General features: G+C 53.2%; 7 protein-coding genes across 7 annotated transcripts; 2 read left to right on the top strand and 5 right to left on the bottom strand.

Annotated features, from left to right (window-relative positions):
- Window positions 1–2,265: 2,265 nt before the first annotated feature.
- Window positions 2,266–5,106, bottom strand: CLAFUR5_07589 (uncharacterized protein; the record flags this gene model as incomplete). The annotated part of the gene is made up of 3 exons (XM_047906737.1): window positions 2,266–4,428; window positions 4,480–4,711; window positions 4,763–5,106. The coding sequence occupies 3 exons, from the start codon at window positions 5,104–5,106 to the stop codon at window positions 2,266–2,268; spliced, it is 2,739 nt and encodes a 912-aa protein (XP_047763098.1).
- Window positions 5,107–5,837: 731 nt separating this feature from the next.
- CLAFUR5_07588 (uncharacterized protein) lies at window positions 5,838–7,091 on the bottom strand (the record flags this gene model as incomplete). The annotated part of the gene is made up of 1 exon (XM_047906736.1): window positions 5,838–7,091. The coding sequence occupies one exon, from the start codon at window positions 7,089–7,091 to the stop codon at window positions 5,838–5,840; it is 1,254 nt and encodes a 417-aa protein (XP_047763097.1).
- A 484-nt stretch (window positions 7,092–7,575) lies between these two features.
- Window positions 7,576–9,859, top strand: CLAFUR5_07587 (uncharacterized protein; the record flags this gene model as incomplete). The annotated part of the gene is made up of 2 exons (XM_047906735.1): window positions 7,576–7,737; window positions 7,796–9,859. The coding sequence occupies 2 exons, from the start codon at window positions 7,576–7,578 to the stop codon at window positions 9,857–9,859; spliced, it is 2,226 nt and encodes a 741-aa protein (XP_047763212.1).
- Window positions 9,860–10,766: 907 nt separating this feature from the next.
- CLAFUR5_07586 (uncharacterized protein) lies at window positions 10,767–12,238 on the top strand (the record flags this gene model as incomplete). Its single annotated transcript, XM_047906734.1, has 3 exons — window positions 10,767–10,904; window positions 10,962–12,163; window positions 12,220–12,238. The coding sequence occupies 3 exons, from the start codon at window positions 10,767–10,769 to the stop codon at window positions 12,236–12,238; spliced, it is 1,359 nt and encodes a 452-aa protein (XP_047763211.1).
- A 1,145-nt stretch (window positions 12,239–13,383) lies between these two features.
- On the bottom strand, window positions 13,384–13,698 carry CLAFUR5_07585 (uncharacterized protein; the record flags this gene model as incomplete). Its single annotated transcript, XM_047906733.1, has 1 exon — window positions 13,384–13,698. The coding sequence occupies one exon, from the start codon at window positions 13,696–13,698 to the stop codon at window positions 13,384–13,386; it is 315 nt and encodes a 104-aa protein (XP_047763214.1).
- A 3,318-nt stretch (window positions 13,699–17,016) lies between these two features.
- Window positions 17,017–17,421, bottom strand: CLAFUR5_07584 (uncharacterized protein; the record flags this gene model as incomplete). The annotated part of the gene is made up of 1 exon (XM_047906732.1): window positions 17,017–17,421. The coding sequence occupies one exon, from the start codon at window positions 17,419–17,421 to the stop codon at window positions 17,017–17,019; it is 405 nt and encodes a 134-aa protein (XP_047763213.1).
- Window positions 17,422–18,124: 703 nt separating this feature from the next.
- Window positions 18,125–19,815, bottom strand: CLAFUR5_07583 (Cytochrome P450 monooxygenase; the record flags this gene model as incomplete). Its single annotated transcript, XM_047906731.1, has 4 exons — window positions 18,125–18,386; window positions 18,440–19,059; window positions 19,121–19,651; window positions 19,750–19,815. The coding sequence occupies 4 exons, from the start codon at window positions 19,813–19,815 to the stop codon at window positions 18,125–18,127; spliced, it is 1,479 nt and encodes a 492-aa protein (XP_047763216.1).
- Window positions 19,816–20,468: the final 653 nt, after the last annotated feature.

Raw genomic sequence — 20,468 nt, 5'->3', positions numbered from 1 at the left:
GCTGCTGATGTGAAAGCTGTCAAGCGACGCGGTCGCTGTTTGGCGTCAAATGCTGGGACCTGCCGAAGTCGTTTGTGTGTCGCCCAGTGGCCTGCGGCGGCGTTGTATGTGCGAGTGAAGGTGTTGGAGGTCGTCCGACGGTCGTGCTGTCGACGTTGCCGCGTGTCTTGTGGTTGTGTATCGAGGGGGCTGTGAGGGAATGTGCCTTGCTTGAGACGAGGGGGCTGAAGTGAGGATTGCGGTGTTTGTCGAAGTTCGGATTGTTGTTGTCAAGCAACACGGAAATGTACAAATGAATGTAACGACTGAATGTAGTGAAGCTCTTGGCTGCGCGACAAGCAGTCTGCAATGTAGTGACTGTGACTGTGGTGAAGGAGTGACTGTCGGCGGGAAACCGGGTGGGCGACGAGGAGGGCGACGGGACCGTTTGAATCGAGGACGACGAGCATCATGGATGGCATGTATCTGCGCTTGGGCCTCAATCTTGAAACGTGCGATGCAGCGGCAGCGCGGGTGCCTGCGTTAGCGTCCCCGCGAGGGCCCTTCACGCGCTCCTGCCGAGATGAGCTGCATATCCCACCAGCCCACCCTGCCGTGCCTGCCCTCTCACGCCGATTTGTCTCTCCCACCACGTCGAGGCAGCGTCCAGTGCTGCGCCAATGTCCGCAGCGTGTCGTCTCGTTGGCCTGCCCAGCTGCACAATTACACAAATTTTACACTGCCGCTGGTGCCACGTTCGATCGCGTCCTGTCGCAAACCTCGGCGGTGACGGAGAACGGCGAGTTGAGATCTTCATCTCTCCTTGGCGACCAACGGACGTCCCACAATTGGCATCACGATCCCCATCTTGCGTGCCACAAAGGGACGCTCAAGGTCCGTGGAAAGGAGTCGTGGCCGACATGCCGCACATGGTCTGGCACAGCAAGGGTGCAAGCTTTCTCTGTGACCGCGAAAACCGGCAACCTTATGACGCTGTTTCGTTGCGCCCCCGAAGCTTACCTGCTCTTGTATTAACACACTCACCGACACTGCTGCTAGACACACTGATTCGTGCGGCACTACTTCGTGATCCCCAAGTTAGGCGTGTATGTGATGAGATGACTCTCATGACCAGAGGCAGCCGGCGCCTTGGGAGATAAATCCTGGGCTGTTCCTTTTTCACGGCGTCGGTGCTGTTTGGAGCGAACACTGCCCGGAAGCAGTGCTATCGGACCGCGGCTGGATGCGTGCCATGGCACAACGAGGCTCATACAACGCCTGCGGCTTCCCTTCTGGCAGCTGTCTCGCTGGCAACATACCGTTATCTGCTGCTGGACTTGTTCACTCCTCCAAGGCAGAGTCCTGTCTCCTCAAAGTCTCTAGGCAAGTCAAACGCCGAGCTGGTGGCAGCTTCGACGTTGCCGCCATGTCCATGCCGAGTTTATCTCGGCATGGCATGGATGCACATCATCTAAAGGCGACCACATGACCGGCCAGTGGCAGACCACCGCCACCGATGAGAGACAGTACAAAGTGTGAAAGTACACGCGGCCGTGGCGGAGTCAAGACAGTCTCGTTGTACAGAGACATGGACCGACTTCTACTTATGTGCTTATACAGGCGCTGTGCAACTGATCAAAGAAGGATAATCGAGTTTCTGCTGCAGGTACCGCATCATCTAGGGCTACAGCGGCCCTTGTAACGTCAGATGGACGTGCATTGCACACAACAAGCACCACCAAGATGCGGTGAGAGCACTTTCCAAGGCGATCCTCCGCAGAACAATCTATGCATCATATGCCACGACACTTCCAGCTGGCGAGCACTGCACAAAGCCATCAACATGGGACGTGAAGGCACAGCCTCAGCATGGACAGGTGTATGTTTCACGTTCTGGTTGGTTCAAGGTACACGGGAGGCATATCCCAGCCAACTCGCGACACTCAAGGAACGCTGAAGCTTGAGCTTGAGCTTTCCGTCCAACTACCGGAACGTGCTTCTCGCATTGTACCTGATTGACTTCCTGGATGGGAAGACGTATCTACACTCGTTTCATTAGCAAATCACCAGACTTGAACCATCAGAGATAAGAGACCCAGCAGTCCAACCTGCCACAGCATCCTCCAGCCTTCACGAAGTGAGCTCGCCCCGGATTGTGATGAAGTCGACGGCCTTGCTGTACTGTCTGTCCGACTCGCGGTTGGCGAAGAGCTTGTCTCTTTCGACGAAGTTCCAGTCGCATTCCTCGTGTACGTGATGGGGTCCGCTTGCAACACCAGCCCATTGTCAGTATCGAAACTGACAGTCCCACCAGGCACGCTGACAGCCTGTCCAATCGAGAACGTCTTCCCATCCACCACAGCACACTCCGTACCGGATGGCTGGACGGCGGTGTAAATATGTGTCCCGAGGGTTATCAAGGGTTATCACCAGTTGCGGGATGCCTGAATTGAGAGTCGACTTGCTTTCTGCCGAAGCGGAGGATGTGCCATCGTCGGCCAGGATCAGGTCGTAATTTGGTGCTAGGCTGACGGTGCCACCATTCAACGTGAGAGCGCTGCCGCCAGCTGTCATGCTCAGAGTGCCGATCACGGCTTCGCCTGATGGGCCTGGTCGAGAAGCGGTGTATGTCTTGGTGCCAAGGGTGAACACTTTATCATGCGTTGGTACAGCGCCTTGCGCTGCCTTCAACGTGGTATGAGTGCCGAGTGCAGCTGGCTGAGTGACGGGGCCTGCAAAGAAGGTCACAGCTAGTGCAGAGCTTCCAACATTAGGTATTGGCAGACTCTGCGTCCCTGGTCCGTTCTGAGGGATGCCTATCGTCTTGGTTCCAAAGACGAGTCCGCTTTCTCCCAGGCTAATTACCTGCCCTGAGATGGTTTGAGCAGCGCCACTTGCGGTCACTGTCTGTGTGCCAATCGCAGCGAGTAGTGTGGTCCTCGAGGCGGCAACTCCTGGCGCTGCCTGATCTGGGCCTGCTGGTTGCTGAGGTATAGTTATGACTTGTCCTACAGTAGTATGTTCTGCCGAAGCCGCCTGTGAGCCTGAAGCTGGGTCAGCTGCCGTATTACCAGGCTGTACGTTGCTTGCGCTGCCAGCAGGATCACTGTGCTCGGTTGTCGGTGCTTGAAGGATGGCGAACGGCTGTGTCACGGCGCTCCCTCCATCGCTCGGATCTACAACGGGCGAGTCGGGGCCCTGAGCGGAGTTTTCTGGACTTCCAACTGAAGTTGGAGACGCAGGATCCTCAATTTGACCAGCAGGCGGTGTTAGGCCGGTGGAGATCACTGCAGGAAGACTGCTCGCCGACTGTCCTGGTGGGTTGAGCGGGGCTCCAACAGGCTCATTGGGTTGACTTCCTGCCTCTGGGGATGCCGCAGATCCTGGTGCGTCCAGCGAGCGTGTAGTGATGGCTGGCTCCGATGGCGAGTCCCATGCATCAGTGCGGCTACTTCGTGGCCGCTCCGTGGAAGCAGGTACCGCTTGAGACGTTGCTGACGTTTGTTCACGTCCAGAAGTCTCCGCTGGTGTATCAGAAGACGCAGCAGGGACATTGGTCCAAGGCACTGATATTGGCGGCTTCGTCTCCACGGCAATCGACGTGATGGAGCCCGCGGGCTCTGCAGACGTATACGAAGCTTGAGGGTCACCAGCGCTCGGTTTCACCACTGTGCTTGCTGGTTGTACAGCGATGGGCGGATCATAAAGACCTTCCCAATCGAGCTCACAGGTTTTCCATGCGGGATCTAGATTCCTGATCTGCTCGGGGACTTCTAGTAGCGGATTGTAGTCGTCGAGGATGACGCTGCACTTTCCGAAAGGACCATTCTGGCACTTTGGTTGTTGCTGATATGCTGTTTCAGGTACTGGCCATTGCAAGTCTTCAAGGTTGAAGGAGGTGGCGACGAGGTATGCTGACTTTGATGCACCGGGTAAGGCGAAAGGGTCAGCGACGGAGCCGTACATCGTGCCCCAGCCCATGTTGATGCTCTTCAGTGACTTGGGGTCCATGGCTAGGATTGCTCCCGGGTATCCTCTACCGACGGGAGTACCACACGCATTGTCAGCGTATGCGGAGTTGAAAGAGATATAGACCGAGCCAGAGGTGAGGGTGGTGTTCTCGTATATGGCCGTGGTGGCCACTTCGGTCTTCAGTGTAGCAGGAGCAGTTGTCTGGGTACTGCCGGTTGTCCGCGTTACGGGGAAGTAGAGCAGCTGCACAGTACCTCCAGAGATAGTACACTTGTTGCAGTCTTGACTGTACGAGCATTGCAACCAGCTTGTGGGTGAGCACGAGGGCTTCTCTTTCGAGTAGGGCCATTGTGAGAACTGGGTGGAAGTAATGAGATAGTTGTCAGGTGTCTTGACTGAGACCACTGTTCCCTGGCCTATCGCATAAGGCACACTTGTGGTGTATACCTCGAAGGGATGGTGAGTCGCAATGGTTGGCTGGTGTTTGTTAGTTGAGCATCTTCATAAACCCTAAGCATTGCCACGCACAAATCCAGTGAATTTGCCGTTGACGAAAGTCCACCAAGAGGTCAGGTAGGTGCCAGACGTTAGACTTCCCAGCACTGTCGAGGTAGAACATTCGGTCCTCCAGCTTGTTTCGTATGCCCATGATGTCTTCAGCCGATCAGAGTGCGTCTCGACGATCTCGGTGATGACCTTGCTGGTGCCGCCGTTGTACTTCGAATTCATCGAACTCTGGTATGCATTGTTGCCATTGTCCCTGACGACGGTCAGTGTCATGCAATAATTATCTCCTTCTCTCAATACACACCAATCCCAATGGTCAGATCGACACATGCTGGCAAAACTTTTGCATGTCTCGTAGCAGTCGCTGGCCTCCTTCTGCGGTGCCGTGAGGCACACACTGGCGAAGGTTGTATTCCCATATACAGCACTTGCGTGGGTTGTAGAAGCATAAGATGCAACCTCGGAGAAGTAATTGTAGGTTGGTGTCGCAGTGTGTGTGGCATAATTGTTGCCAGGAAGAATGCTCTGAGGCGGCTTGATATTGACCCTCAACGTCGAGGCAGGAGCTGATGTATTGCTCCATCGAGGGCTTGCGGCACAGTACGACGTAAACGCCAGAAGAAGCTGAAAATGCAATGAACTGCGCATCGTTGAAGTTGTTTGATGTTGAACCACACGCCATCATTCTGCATCGTGGCAGCTTGCGACCTACATATCGACCACCAACACTGATCTCTACGCGCTGCTGTGCCTCTCAAGAGCAGTAGTGTACAGTTAGTACACAATGTCTAGAGTGCTGGAACTCACATCTAAGCTGTAGGCGCCGTGCAGGCAGGCGGCCTCCACTTTAGCGCTGCTATTGCCAGAAGCCGTGCAGTAGCGATTCTGCCGGCATGTATACTGCATGCGAGTCATTTTCATGGTTGGTCGGTTCATTGACAGTTTGAAGTATCGGACCTCTGAGGTAGATCTGGTGTTGAACCTAACGATTCAAGAGAGGAGAAGCTATCTGCCAAGACTTTTTGGGTCGGAGCTTGAAGGTATGTACGTCGTCTTTTGCTGTAGTGCTCGAACTGAGCAGCGATGTCAGGTGCATGATGATAGCAGACCGGACAATTTTGGTCGCAGCGTAAGCTGTGTGGGACTTGAATCCGCTGCAGCTAGACACTTGAAAGATCAGCAGCCGCGAATCTTGTTTCTCTCTGTGTTGTTCATCACGTACAGTGTACTATTCGTAGTGAGCTCTTGGTGGATGCTTGACCAACAGTCTTCTGCAGCAGTGTACACGTTTGGGTGCCGCGAAGGAAGTGAAGGATAGAATTAAGTTCCTGAGCTCGCAGCCATGCGGTTGGCATTCGGCGTACGTTGTATGGCGTTCATCAGTCGTAATCGTACAGGGTATCATCATCAAGCTCATCACCACCATAAAGAATCTCACAAACACCCCCAATCGGTATATCCATGACCGCATCGGTCCCCTCGTTCCATAATGTCTTCCAATCCAGGTCCGGATTCGTCTGCGTTTTCGTCACGCTCGGCTGCCTACTATGCTTGCCCTTCCCACCCGCTTTACGACCCAGACTCCCATTCTGCTTGCTCGACTGCGTCTCCTTGTGGCCCCAGCTCGCCTGCTCGTTGCGTATGATCTTGCCTGTCTCATCCACCACTGCCACATTCGCTGCTTCGTCCACGAGGCACTCCACACTCTTCAGAGGTAGTGTAAGATAGCCGATGTTGTAAGAAGATAGTGCGACGTATATGTACAGTATCAGCATGACGGTCCAAGCCGGTATTGCGAGTGCCCACCATCGATCGGGGAAGTAGTGGATCCCAAGCTGGTGCAGGAATGGGGAGGGTAGGTACGCCCATAGCAGGAAGACGATGAAGGCGAGACTGCTAGCCAAGTAGAGTGTGAAGCCATAGTATTCGTATGTCGGCACTTTCGGGCTGGCTCTGGGGATAGGCTTCGCAGACCGGAAAGTGCTCGTCAATGTGGATGCTGCCGCCGAGTTCGGTGTCTGTGTTCCCGTGGCAGCGCCGTGCGTGTAGCCCGTACCTTCGTCGCTCGATGGATCTGGAGTGGTGGGTCTGCTGTTATGCGAGCTGAAGGTCGGTCGTAGTAGTGAGGTCAGAGAAGGAGAAGGGGGCAGGGGCGTCGGTGGTCGATTGTAAAAGGGCGGCGCAAAGGCGGAAGGGCCGAGATATGTATGACTTCGCGAATGATGGTGGTAAATGGGTCTCGGTGGCAGGTTTGGCACGTGTCCGTCCTCTTCCTCGCCCGACTCCTCGTCTGATGAGCCTTGCGACAGTGATGGGTGCTCGTGCTCGTGGGTGGAGTCGAGGGAGAAGTCGTCGATGGAGGCTGCTTCGGAGGGAGAGGTGGTGTTGTCTCCGGAGATGTCTGGCGATATGGTGCTGTTGTTGTTGGCTAGATGTACATCTATTGCATGGTCGGGATGCAGCGTTGCTGGAGCTGCATTGGCATTGGCATTGGCATTGGCATTGGCATTGGGTGCTTTCTTGTCGCCCGTGTTCAAAGCCCGCAGTGTGGGCAGATTCGGCGTCGATTTGGACTGGAAGGCAGTTGGAACGGCGGACGGTTTGGGAGGCGTCCCTCTGCTCTGCGGTGGCATATTCGTGGTTTGTCGTTCACCCAACAAGGTTGTTGACTTGTTCCTTGTCGCTGTCGCCGAGACTTTCCATCGCAAGGTGACGCGACTTGCTAGAACTATTCTAGCGCGATTGAGGCGTTGTTAAGCTTTCTCTGCCATCAGACATCACACCTCACTCTCTCTTCCGACATCTTCTCCCATCTACTCACACTTCTCGGCGTTGACCTGAACGTCTTCTATCGTCACCTTCATATCATAGCCACATTGAAGTCAAGCTGTGGCTGAAGACGCTGTTGTCAAGATGCGGGTTCATCAGCATTGTACCCCTCATCGAGATCAACCCTATCCATGACCAACATGGAAGGCGTCAGTGTCATGGCGCACTGCTTGAGCGTAATCTTGTACCTTTCTACTTCCCACGGCGTTGAACATACTTCCTGTCCCCTAGCCCTCCACGATCAATTGGCAGCATAGAGTGTTTCTGAATGCGCGTCTCCCATGCATCATGACGCGCAACACGGCTAGAGCATTGGTCCTGGCTGGTCTGTTGGGCCTCTCCGCTGCGAAAGAAGTTGACTTGAAGCGGAGCCTTGATCTCATAGACCCGCTGATCGGATCGTACAATGGCGGCAATGTCTTCACCGGAGCCACACTGCCATTCGGGATGGTAAGCACCATCCAAGAACACTTGCATACACCTCAAGCTAACGACATGTTCCGCGTAGGCAAAGGCGGTAGCAGACGTCTCGGGCCAGAACACCCCAGGCTTCAGCTACGATCTCTCGAACGTGACCGGCTTCTCAGCTCTGCACGACTCTGGTACTGGTGGCCAACCTTCGATGGGCAACTTTCCGATTTCAGTGCAATCATCTTGTGCTGGCGACACTATAGATGGATGCACATTCGGCTCTAAATACGGTCGAGCAGTAAACTACGTCAACGGTAGTGTGGTAGCCAAGCCAGGCCTCTTCTCACTGGACCTAGAGAATGAAGTCAAAGCGCGAATGACTACTACTCAGCATACAGCTCTATACGAATTCACCATGCCAGCGAATGGCTCGAGTCCTCTGATCCTGCTAGACTTGACCGACTTGCAAGACAGTCGGCAGAACGCCTCGATCTCGGTCGATCCAGGGACTGGTCGTATGAGTGGAAATGGCACATTCCTGCCCAGCTTTGGCGTAGGCTCCTATCAGGCTTATTTCTGTGTGGACTTCCGTGGCTCATCGATGCGGGAGACTGGAGTGTGGGTTAATGGCCGAGCTGGTACTGAGCCGAAGGAGCTCTTCGTCAATCGAGGGTATAGCTTATTCTACATTCAGGCTGGTGGCTTTGCGAGGCTTCAGAACCCAGAAAGTGGGACACTGCAAGCTCGCATGGGCATCAGCTTCATCAGTACCGAACAAGCCTGTCAGAATGCAGAAAATGAGATCCCAAATGATGCCCAAGACGGCGGTTGGGACTTTGCGAAAGTGTCCACCGCCGCCGAAGAAGCCTGGAAACAGAAGCTTTCTGGAGTCTCGATCGTACCAGGAGGTGCCTCCGAAGATCTGCAGAAGACTTTCTTCACTGGCATCTATCGCACGATGATATCTCCGCAGAACTACACTTCTGAGAATCCGCTCTGGCAAAGCAGTGAGCCATACTTTGACAGCTTCTATTGCATGTGGGATTCATTCCGAACAGCCTTCCCCTTCCTGACCATCACTCAGCCGGAGGCCCTATCTGAGATGATCCGCAGCCTCATCGACACCTATGCCAACGAAGGCTGGCTACCGGACTGTCGCATGCAGCTATCGAAAGGGTTCTCGCAAGGAGGCTCGAATGCAGATGTCGTACTCGCCGACGCATACGTAAAGAACCTAACAGGAATCGACTGGAGCCATGCCTACGAAGCCGTCTTCTGTGTGGCGAGTATGGCGCGTGGGCTTGGGCACGACAGCGACTATGAGAAGTATCTCGATAGAGGTGCCAATTGGCAGAATCTATACAAAGCTGACCAGGGCTCGACTTGGCCGAATGGGACGACAATTGGGAACTTTACTGGCTTCTTCCAGCCTCGCTACTCCAATGGCTCTTGGGGCTACCAGAATCCGTTCGAGTGCTCGCCGCTCGACGATAAGTTTTGCAGCTATAGCTCGAATCCCCGCGAGACCTTTGAGTCCGCCATTTGGGAGTATCAATTCTACGTACCTCAGGACCAAGCCACTCTCATCTCCCTGCTGGGTGGACCTGCCGACTTTGTCCGTCGCCTAGACTATCTGCACGAGTCCGGCCTCCTCGATATCGGGAACGAACCAAGCGAGCTAACCGCGCTACAATACCACTACGCAGGCCGACCAGGCCGCTCAGCATATCGCCTGCATACCTACATCCCCTCATCGTTCAACGCCAGCATCAATGGCTTACCCGGCAACGATGATGGAGGAGCACAAGGATCGTTCATCGCGTTCGCCATGTCTGGCTTGTTTCCTGTTGCGGGGCAAAACGTCTACCTAATTACGCCGCCTTTCTTCGAAAGTGTGAGTTATACGCACCCGCAGACCGGAAAGATTGCCACAATTCGAAATGTCGGCTTCGACCCGAATTATGAGGCGATTTACATTCAGAACGCAACGCTGGACGGCAAGAGCTACAGTCGAAGCTGGGTTGGGCATGAGTTCTTCTTGCAGGGTGCCGTGTTGGAGCTCAGGCTGGGAAAGGAAGAGAGTGATTGGGGAACGAAAGAGGAGGACTTGCCACCCAGTGCAAGTGCTGAAATGGGAGGGATGTTTCATGGGTCGCTGTAGGAGGCCGCTCAGCTTGGTGGTGTTAGAGTGATGGAGAGAAGACGACAGCTCGGTGGAGATATAGTGACGCGATGGAAAGAAGATGACACTCCATGGAGCGATCGTACAGTCGTCGAAGGAATGCTAAGCTTTCGTGGCCGCAAGCCCGCCTCCTTCTTGGCCAGCCTTGGCTCGGGATGACATCCGGCGTTTCGTTCTTCTCTCACCACAACTCCTCTGGATCCATTCTGCTCTCAAGGTTTACCATCTATCGCACTTCAATGCGGACGTAGTACAGCATTGTGGAGATCTCCTTGAAACTTCTCTCGCAGGCTTTGTACCACGATGGCAGCTTCCACCGCAGCCAAGGCGCATGCACGAGCATGGCGCAGCATTGACGATCCTTCGCAAGACTTTCTCCAAAAGGACACGCGACCACTCCCGATAGTTCATGCTTCATGTATAAGCTTGAAAATCACTACCTAAAGCGGCACCTGATGGTCAATGCACAGATCCTACAACAACACCGACATCTGCCCAGGACGATGCCCTTGCCTACTGCCATCTCGAAGGATGCGGGTCGTTGTACACCACGGGCAGTGCACGCACGTAGTCGCGCTATGCATAGTCATCTGTGACACGTAGCAGGTACGCCAAACGGGTGGCTCCACCGGTGTCTGATCACTATGGCACTACATCCATCAGGCTTCCACTTTCGGGCCACTCAGGACGGCGGATGTCAGGGTGCAAAAGCCTATATGCGGAAAGAAGCGAACTGCATTGCTGCGCACCGAGTAGAGTGAATGCAAGCGCGACAGTTGCTTGATATCCGCGAATGCCCCGCACCTGATGGCTTCTGTTGTTCTGGTAAACATGAAGACGAAACTCACTTTCATCACTTCAGGCTTCCACATTTGTTACATTCGGCATGCTACCTAGATGGTCCATTCCAGTGAATAGCCTGTGCCGCGGAAGGTCTCGCTCTGCGCATCCGACATGGCGATGGACAGGACTCATATTATTGTGTTTCGCATTTGTTGCTGGCTCGTACATCTTCTTCCACCTGGTACGTCTTCTTAGTCCTGCGCACCTAAGCAGCACTCCAAATTGACAACGGCTCTAGGCTCGACTCTCTCGCGGTTATTATGGCCCCTCGGCACTGCCTTCTATCACTCATGACATCGCCGAGAGCATATCGCCGGGGCAGCAAAGACTAGTCATCATTCTACCGGTCGACAGCCCCAGCACCAACCTCTGCAAACTCATCTCCAGCGCCGTAGCCCTGGGCTATCCAGCACCCGTCCTCGTCAACTGGCACAGAGATTACCACCAGGATGTGAATGGCGTCGGTCCTTCGCAACTGGGAAAGATCACGGGCGTACTCGAGTACCTTCAATGGGCTACTGGGCAAGAGGCGAGTGAGGCTGGAAGACTAGCAGAGAACGATCTGGTGCTTATGCTCGATGCGCACGACGTCTGGATGCAGCTTCCTCCCGAAATCCTCATATCTCGGTACTACAGCAGCAACGCACGAGCGAACAGGCGGCTGGCCGAGGAATACCGACTACAAAACCCTGACGTGGTACGACAAACCATCATCACTGCCGCCCAAAAGGGCTGCGTTGCGCCACGAGACACCATATCTGATATGCACTGCAACGACGTGCCAGAAAGTACCCTACCAGCAGACGTGTTTGGCTTCTTCACAGACTATACTTTTGGACGGTGGAGATACATGCGACCACGCTTCTTGAACAGCGGTAGCTTCATGGGTCCTGCAGGCGATATGCTGAGGTACCTCGAGCGCGTAAAAGAGAAGATGGATCAAGACATTCAAAAAATGACATCCCCAGACGATCTCGGTGGTGATCAAGGCATTTTCGCCGAAGTGTTTGGCGAGCAAGAGGTCGTGCGTAAACGTCTTCTAACCCGAGACGGCGGAAGGACTGAAGCACGCGAAGATCCAGCAACCGCTGCCATCGAGCGCTTCGACTTCCACATCGGCCTCGACTATGAACAAGAACTCTTCTACCCGACATGCTACTCCGAGAACGGCGGAGCATTCGTCCGCGTACACAATCTTTCGGAGCTTAGCGAAGAATCATCCCTGGCGGGCGTGTCGCCACCTCGTCTTCAAGATCTTCCGATGAATATCGCTACATCAGCTCGACCTCTTGAAAATCTGGGAGACAAAGATCGCAAAGGCTGGGGTGAAGTACCGCTCTATGCTGACCTCTGGACAACATCGATACCGGCCGTGCTTCATCACAATGCATGGCGACATGGGGAAAAAGAACGCCGCGTGACGTGGTGGCACAGGACGTGGTATTTCCCTTACTTGCGAGAGCTGTTGGATGTGCAGATTGAGTCGAATGTCACAGGGCCGCTTTCCCACTATGATACCACCGCGGGGAGCTTGGATGTGTGGCCGTACAAGGTTGGGGAGTCGTCGGTGATGCCGTTGATCTTCGACGCGGAGACGGAGAGTGAGACGGCAGGGCTGAGACGCGCGACGTGGAATGAGGTCTGTAGATCGGAGGATGCGGAGAGGAAAGATGAGGTGGCTTGGTATGATGGAATTTTCCGAGATGGGAGGGGGGCTTGGCCTTGAGCTGCATAAGGGATGGAGATGCACCTAGTGGATGCTTCAGTTTCTACTCCTATGACTATACGAGGATGTCCTAGAAGGGCCACTGCACCTTTGCATCATCAACATCATTGAACATGTTTCAACCCGACCATATTCAGTATGGCGGAAGAAGGTCCAACTGCGCTGAGGCTTCGGAATCGTTCCCTGGATCATGACTTTATCCCCTCCGTGGAGCCGATGGGATACACGACCCAGATATCTCTTCGTTCTGTTCCGCCGCAGGCTCAGGGAGCGGAGACCATCCCTCTAACGGCGTGCAGCATTGACTGGGTATGATGACATAGGCGCTCAGAGACATTGCCAAGCCATCGCATGTGGAGCTTGGCATTTTGCTACGAGAGTGAGCTTTGGTAGAGACAGAATAGACTGACGTGACATGAGTAGTCGAGTAGAAAACATCGGTAGCTAGGAGCGCAAGGACACAGTGCACATCCATAATGAAGCTGGCAGAGACGTACGAGCATCGCAGGATGTATTGCGCCAGGGAAGGCCAGCAGCATCGTAGAAAAGATCATTATCTTGGTCAACAAGCACGCACGTAAACGCCGTTGCAGATGTACGAGAATAGGTACCCGGCAAGCATCGTCGTAGACCCACCCCAATGACAAATGACAATTTAACTCAGGAATAGACCCACGTCAAAATGCCCTCAAATCCAATGACTAAATGCAAACCCCGTAACCCCATTGACACCGCCGCCGCCGCAACCACTCAGTGAAATCAGAACCATCGCAGAAAATCCCTATCAGCCGACCGATTGCACCACGTCCAGGGTTCCATCACGCTGCTCAATATCCGTTCCTCTGACTAGCATTCCAAGCCGCTAGATGCTGCTCATCCCCAGGCGACAACTGCCTTTCTTGCGTTGGTCGTCTAAGAGTCGAGTCTTGTCGCCTTAGTAGCCTTTCTCGATGTTGTCTCTAGCACGCATAGCGACCTCCAGGATATACCCAGCGCACTTGGGGTCCTTCTGGCGCAGATTGAGCCAGAACATATTGAAGTCGAGATCCATGTACGTCGGAGGAGTTCTCTTAAGCTTCTCTACAAGAGAGACTTGCGCGGTATAGTCCATACGAGCTAAGACTGCTTCGTAGAGCTCTCGTATGTCCCGATCGTTGTCTTGCTGAGGCGCTCGGGTGGACTGCTGTTTTGGTCGGCTTGCAGTTCTCCCGGGGGTAGTCCTGGATATCTTGCGAAAGCCTTGACTCATCGTGTATAGGATTTGGTGGGGGCTTGATGTGGTTGTGCTGATGTGTTTCGATGATTGCAATCGTTCGTAGGCTTCAGAGCTCTGTTATGCTACATGCACGACTCCGTGAAGATTGCGAGGCGGTGGTCCTATTTCCAGGCTACGCAGATACAGCCGTGCACCTTGTGTCAGCGTATGAGCATGACTGTAACCCAGTGGTAGAGCGTGATCTCTGTAGATCGCTTTCGTGAAGCTCCAACATCCGTCGAATACTGTGCTGCAGCAAACTGTGCGGATGCACGTCACTTAGTCGTCTCAATTGAATCTAATCTTGGAGAGACTGCAGTGCAATTGCAACAATTGTCAAAGGCTTCCTAGTCATGACCATAGACCAATATGTCACAAATGAAAGTACTCAGCCCCATAGAGTGTAGGTTTGCTAAGATCAATGGCGAAAGTATCATCGACCTTGCCAAGACATCACATGCTGAAGCGTTGGCCAGCAAGCCACCACGGCGATTCGATCTTAGCAGGGACAGAACAGTTTGGTACAATAAGTGAGATTGAATGATCAGAATCGATAGGCAGGGAATACACGTACACAGTGCATTCGAAAGGCAGCGTATACCGTAGCCCTGGCGCAGATACATGCACATCGCAGTATATACTACACGAGCCCGGGGCAAGGCAAAAGCATTAGCCGACCATTTCTTTTCTACGCAAGTAGAGGCAGACCTCACGGACATCGACCCGAGCACATAACCGGAACCCCTGGACATGGATTGGGCGGTTAGCTCTAACACAGTAATAGGAGTCATAAGTAAGCTAAAAGGACGAAAAGCCCCAGGCCCAGACAGGATAACAAACATACTGCTAAAAGAGTGTAGAGAAGAGATCGCGCCGAGCCTTGCAAACCTATTTACCGCGTGCCTACGGCTAGGGTATCACCCGAAGCCGTATAGAGAGTCTATGACAGTAGTGCTGCGTAAGCCACAGAAGGAGGACTATACTCAGCCCAAATCGTACAGGCCAATCGCACTTCTAAACACGATAGGGAAGGTTCTGGAGAAGATAGCAGCCCAGAGACTTACGCAGCTAGCCGAGGACAACCACGTACTCCCAGCAACACAGATGGGGGGAAGAAGCTAGCGATCGACACTAACAGCAATGGAGCTAATTACGGAGCAAATTCAGACCCTCTGGCACTGCGGCAGGAACCGAGCGGCGTCCTTACTATCCCTCGACATCGTAGGAGCCTTCGACAACGTCTGACACTAAAGGCTAATACATATTCTACAACAGAAAGGCATCCCCTAGTAGGCAACGAAGTTCGTCTACTCCTTTCTCCAGGAACGGACGACATACCTAGTCCTAGGGAGGTACACGTCCGACCCGGTGAAGGCAGAGGCTGGAATACCTCAGGGATCTACTCTCTCCCCTATCCTGTTTCTGATATTTATGTCTGATCTAATCCCCCTACTCACCTCTCCGCAAACCTCAGCATCGGGATTCGTAGACGACACAAACATTCTAGCCTGGTCAGACTCGACAGAGGAGAACTGTCGCCTCCTTAAAGATAGGCACAAGAAATGCGAGGAGTGGGCAAAGAAGCATGGTGCCCGGTTCGCCCCTGAAAAGTACCAGCTTATACACTTCAGTAAAGCGAGAACACACCACAACATGAAGGCGGCGGTGAGAATCCAAGGCTACGAGACCAAGCCATCAGCGGAGCTGCGAGTACTAGGGATCTGGCTCGACCCGAAGCTAAGCTGGAACGTACAGATTAAGAAAGCCTAGAGTCGAGCGCAAGTCAACGAAGCTTCGATAAAGAGGCTCACGGCGTCTACATGGTGAGCAACATTCGACAAGGCAAGGGTAATGTATAAGGCGATCGTTAGACTAGCTATATTATACGGGGTATAGATTTAGGGAATAGGAGGCGTAGGCAAGCCGATCCCGAAACGGATAGAGCAACCCCTAAACAGGACTCAGGCAGGCAACCTACGTAGAATACTAGGGGCATACAAGACGACGTCAATAAGCACGGTGGAAATGGAGACGGGAACACTACTAATCGGCCAATACATCCGGGGAATAAGAATTCAATACGCGGCAAAGACGATAGATTACCTAGTACAAACCACGATCTAGGAGGTAAGGAACAAGATAGAAAGCCGCTACCGGAGAGGGGCCGGACATAGGACAAGCTAAAAAGAGGATGACCTTACTACCTACGCGGCCGTATAGACAAGCACCGAATGGCTAGCACGAAAAGAGGAGGAGCGTAGGACCCGCTAGGCCGGCGGGAGCAAGGCTAAGACCTAAAGTTTAGCGGAATAGATAGCGAGCTGCCTATAGGAGCAGGACTAGAAAAGGAAGCCCCCTAAGACAACAGGCCCGATAGCACTCCGAGCCTTCTAGAGACACAATTACTAGCTATATAGGGACCTAACAAGGACCGAAGCAAGCATAGCGATCCAAATCAGGTCCGAACACATTGGACCAAGGGCCTACCTGTTCAGGAGACGCGTACTAGACATCCAAAGCCTAGCCTACCAGTGTGGCTACCTATCGCAAAACCTAGAACATATGCTACTACGATGCCCGCAGTGGGCGAGAGGTAGGGGAAATTGGAGGCACCAAGCGGGAAGGAGAGACTATAAGTCAATCATTAGGGACAAAGGCAACATTCGCCGAATTCCTCGGTGGATACTATAGCAGGGATACATCCAGTAGTTTAGCCTCGCTAGCGAGACGGAGGGGTGGATAGACAAAAGGCGGAAGCTAGGGGGGTTGCAGATAGGGTAGTCATCAGGGCAGGCCCATGACACTAGCGTACCCTCAACAAGGGAAATCTAAGGCGACAAAGAGGGGGGAAAAAGACAGGCGGGAAGGAGGAGGGGTTTTCACCAACACGGTTTCCCCTCTGTACATACGAAAACAAGATAGCATAGCTGCATAGGCCAAAGGGCACTACAACAGCTTAAATGAAATATCTATCTATATACTACACGAGGGAAAGCCTAGTGGCGTCATAGAACAGGTCATCGTATTTGGTAATTCTAAGGAACAACAAACACTCATTCAAACACCATCGCAAGTATGCAAGAACAGGTACCCAGCAACCATCGTAGTAGACCAAACCAATAGCAATCCAATTCAGCAATAAACCCACACCAGAGCTCCCTCCAAAGCATCAAATCAACTGCAAACTCAACCACAAGCCCATAAGCACCGCCGCCGCCACAGTCATCCCTCAGTAACATCAAGCCTCCATGGCAGAAAATCCCACATCAGCCGACCAATTGCACTACCCCTAGACTCTCATCGAACCCCTGCTCATCCCCCACCAGCATTGTAAGCGTCCAGACCACGCCGCTCCTCGTCGTTCAACAGCTTTTCGCGGTTGGCATTCTTAGCGTTGAGCCTTTCCAGCTCAGCGGCCTCCCAGATCCGTTGTCTAGCCTTCGCGGTGTAGTCCTGGATGCCCCTAGCGTACTCGGGGGTTTGATCCCACAGGTTCCTGATGAGACGTTGAAAAGCGGCGTCGTTTTCCGCAGGAGGACATCGATTGAGTACATTTTTCAGGGCAATCTCGTAGCTTGGGTAATTTTTCGACGCCCTTGCGTAGATGTCCTGCGTCGACCCAATGGGCTCTAGCCGTGGTTCTGGTATGGACTGCTGTTTCGGTTGACTCTTAGATGCCTTCTTGGTATCTTTTGGCTTCTTTGGAAAGAGACCCATTGTGTCTATGGTGTTTCTTGTAGGCCGATGTTGCTGCGCTGAGGTGTCCTGGTTAGGTATGTCGAGCTGGGGCTCCTGAATTGTATCTGCCTGTAGTGTTTGATTCTGAGCTTCTTGCAGTTCGTGTTCTCGAGGTTGCTTTGTTGCTTTGTTGCTTTGATTGACTGCAATGGAAAGAAACCTCAAGGCACTTTTATGTAAAGCTCTCTTCTCGGTGAACATTGCAAAAGAGCCTGACCTAGGGACTATCAGCGGTGAAGACCCCAATGGCATTGCAACTCGGTCACGAGGTGACCAAGGGTGACGAGCACAGCAAATATGCGGCTACCAACGGTGATGCTGCTGCAGTCACACAACCTACAGCGATAGGTCATTGCGCTCGTCGCCTCTGTGATCGAGTACACAGCCTGAGCTCACTGCTCGGCTGCACGAGATCTACCATTTGCACTTGGACGATATTGCAAGAACACATAGATGCCCCAATGAGGGGAGTTCCACGGCCGATATGATAGTAATTTACGCCATTGTCCGTGCTGTTCTAATCAACTTACTCCGATCCGACCACACTCTATCTCAAAGTCAAGATGGCTCTCCCTAATGCTTGTTGCTGTCGTTTGGCCGGTCAAATCTGATCCGTAAATTCAGATCGAAACTCCAAGAACCTCCCATAACCCACATGCTCCCTCGCACGGCCCGGCCTGGCTCACTTCTTGGGTAACACGATCTCCAACTTATGCCCTCGCGGCGCCATCAAGAAGTGGTTCTCCATCTCCATCGACTCATCCGTCACCGAAGCCGCCAGACAAGCTCCTTTGCAGACTCGGAAGAACTCAGCACTCGCGAGGCGGAGCTCCATGTATGCGAGATGCATGCCCACACAGATACGAGAGCCGGAGCCAAGAGGATGGAAGACCTTCTTCGCTTCTGGGGAGACTTCGTCGTTGAGCCATCGGGAGGGGAGGAATCTGATGGAAAATCGTCAGCACGTATCCGGAAAAAGAGAGTAGGGAAGACATACTCATAAGGTTCGGGGAAGAGAGTTGCGTTTCGGTGGTAGGTGTACGCCTGCGTGGTGGCTATAGTTCCAGCGGGAATCGGGATGCTTCCCATAATGGCTCCACCGGGTGGGACAATTCTAGGCAGTGCACCTGGAGCGGGAGTATGTAGACGGAGTGTCTCTGAGATGACGGCATTCAGCAACGGAAGTTTCTCCACGTCTGATTCGGCGAAATTCACAGGCAACGTGGCGGTCTCGTTCTCCAGCTTTGCTTGTAACTCGGGCCGCGAAAGAACCAGCCATAGGAGATATGTCAGAGTGACCGCCGTGGTATCGGTTCCAGCAATAATGAATGTGATGGCCTCATTCACCATGTCAGGGATATCCAGCTTCTCGCCCTTCTCCGCTTCGACAGCAATGTTCGAGAAGACGTTCTTTGTATGATCGCTATTCTGAATACTCTCAACGCTGAATTTTGCAACGTTCGCTATGTCGGAGTGCGAGTGGAAGATTTGTGGGATATAAGCCCTAGGTAGTCGTATGTATTCCAGCAGGTGTTGTATGGACCTGATGATGGGTATCTCATAGGCTATCGTCCCGATCTTTACCCGTTCCAGGACGATATCAACCAACTCCGAGATCTGTGGGCCATAAGATTAGCTCAGAACATATTGGGCCTGGGATAGAAGCAGCAGTACGTACGCCTCCTAGCTGTAGGCCACCAAAGCTCTCTCCTTGCATGAGTGATCCCACAACGTCTGAAGCCATCAAAGTGAACCACATTAAGGCGTTCGTTTTGCCCTTGCTTGTTGCTTCATCACGCATCGAGCGTATGGCGAGTGTAGTCATCTCCTTGACTGTACCATGCCAATGCTCGAATAGAAAGTTGTGGCTGAGTGGTCGCGAAAACATGCGTCGTCTGGCACCGTGTTCTTTTGCGTTCGTCATCGTCAGGAGCGAGTATTTATCGCCTTGAGCAGTAAACTTGTGATACCATTCCGATTTCATGAAGTCCGTTCCAATGCGGTGGATCTGTGAAAACCCCTCGATGTCGCTGACGGCAATCTCGTTCGGGGCGACGCGGACATATGGTCCATACTTGGTATGAAGCGCATCGATATAGTAGATGCGGCGTCCTCTGATGATCGCTAGCTTGAGGGGAAGTCTTGTGAAAGTACTGTGCCACGGTCCTGGCACCTTCTTCAGAGGGTTGGCCAAGGCACGGACTACGATCTATGAAGTGTCAGTCGTTGTCTCCTTGATCATCAATAGGTCATTGTTATCCAAAACCACTCTTAGGCACTCGCGACTAAATGGCTATGGAGACTTACAGCAAAGAGTCCGAGACCGATGCAAAGACCGGCAATGGCCGCAGGGTTCTGTGTTGTAAAGAGCATACTCTACGGGAATGGTGTTTGCATCCTTGTCCTGCCGAAGCAGGACCGTTAAGCACTACCATGGGTTGCGAAGACTGGTGACAATCGACTCGTGAGGCCGTTAGTTGACGTCAACGTCCAGGTAATCGGACGCGATTACTGATCGCCCATCGCCTCGAGCAGTAGCATGCCTACGGGCGTATTTGACCGCGCGTTACTACCCAGGCCGTATCGAGGACATTGCTGTGCAGATCCGGAGGAATATGAGGTGTTTATGGAGACCTTCTTGTGTACGAGATGGGATCGGAAGCTGTTCTTTACCGTGCGAATTGAGAAGGGCGTCTTCGTTGGCAGAACTTGGCAAGCCGTCGAACCTCAAGGCAACAAGCCATATGATAAATCAATGATGCGTACGCAGTTCAGTGGCCAAGGTCGTCTGGGATGTGAAGGTGTCCACAGAGCGCAGTCGAGAATGGCAGTCAACACATTTGCCGGCCCCCTCGGAAGCCGGATCATTCCCCTCGGACTCACCACCTTCACCTGCAGACATGACATCTTCCAATCATGGCGTAGACATCTCAATCATGGGCACGGCATTTCATATGAGAACACCAGGATGGTACGCGGTGGGGCTACGCCGTATTTGAGGATCCAACCATCGATGCCGAGATCTT

Source organism: Fulvia fulva, chromosome 6 (genome assembly GCF_020509005.1).
Source record: "Fulvia fulva chromosome 6, complete sequence".
Classification (NCBI taxonomy): Eukaryota; Fungi; Ascomycota; class Dothideomycetes; order Mycosphaerellales; family Mycosphaerellaceae; genus Fulvia; species Fulvia fulva.
This window is presented reverse-complemented; position numbering and strand designations above follow the sequence as displayed.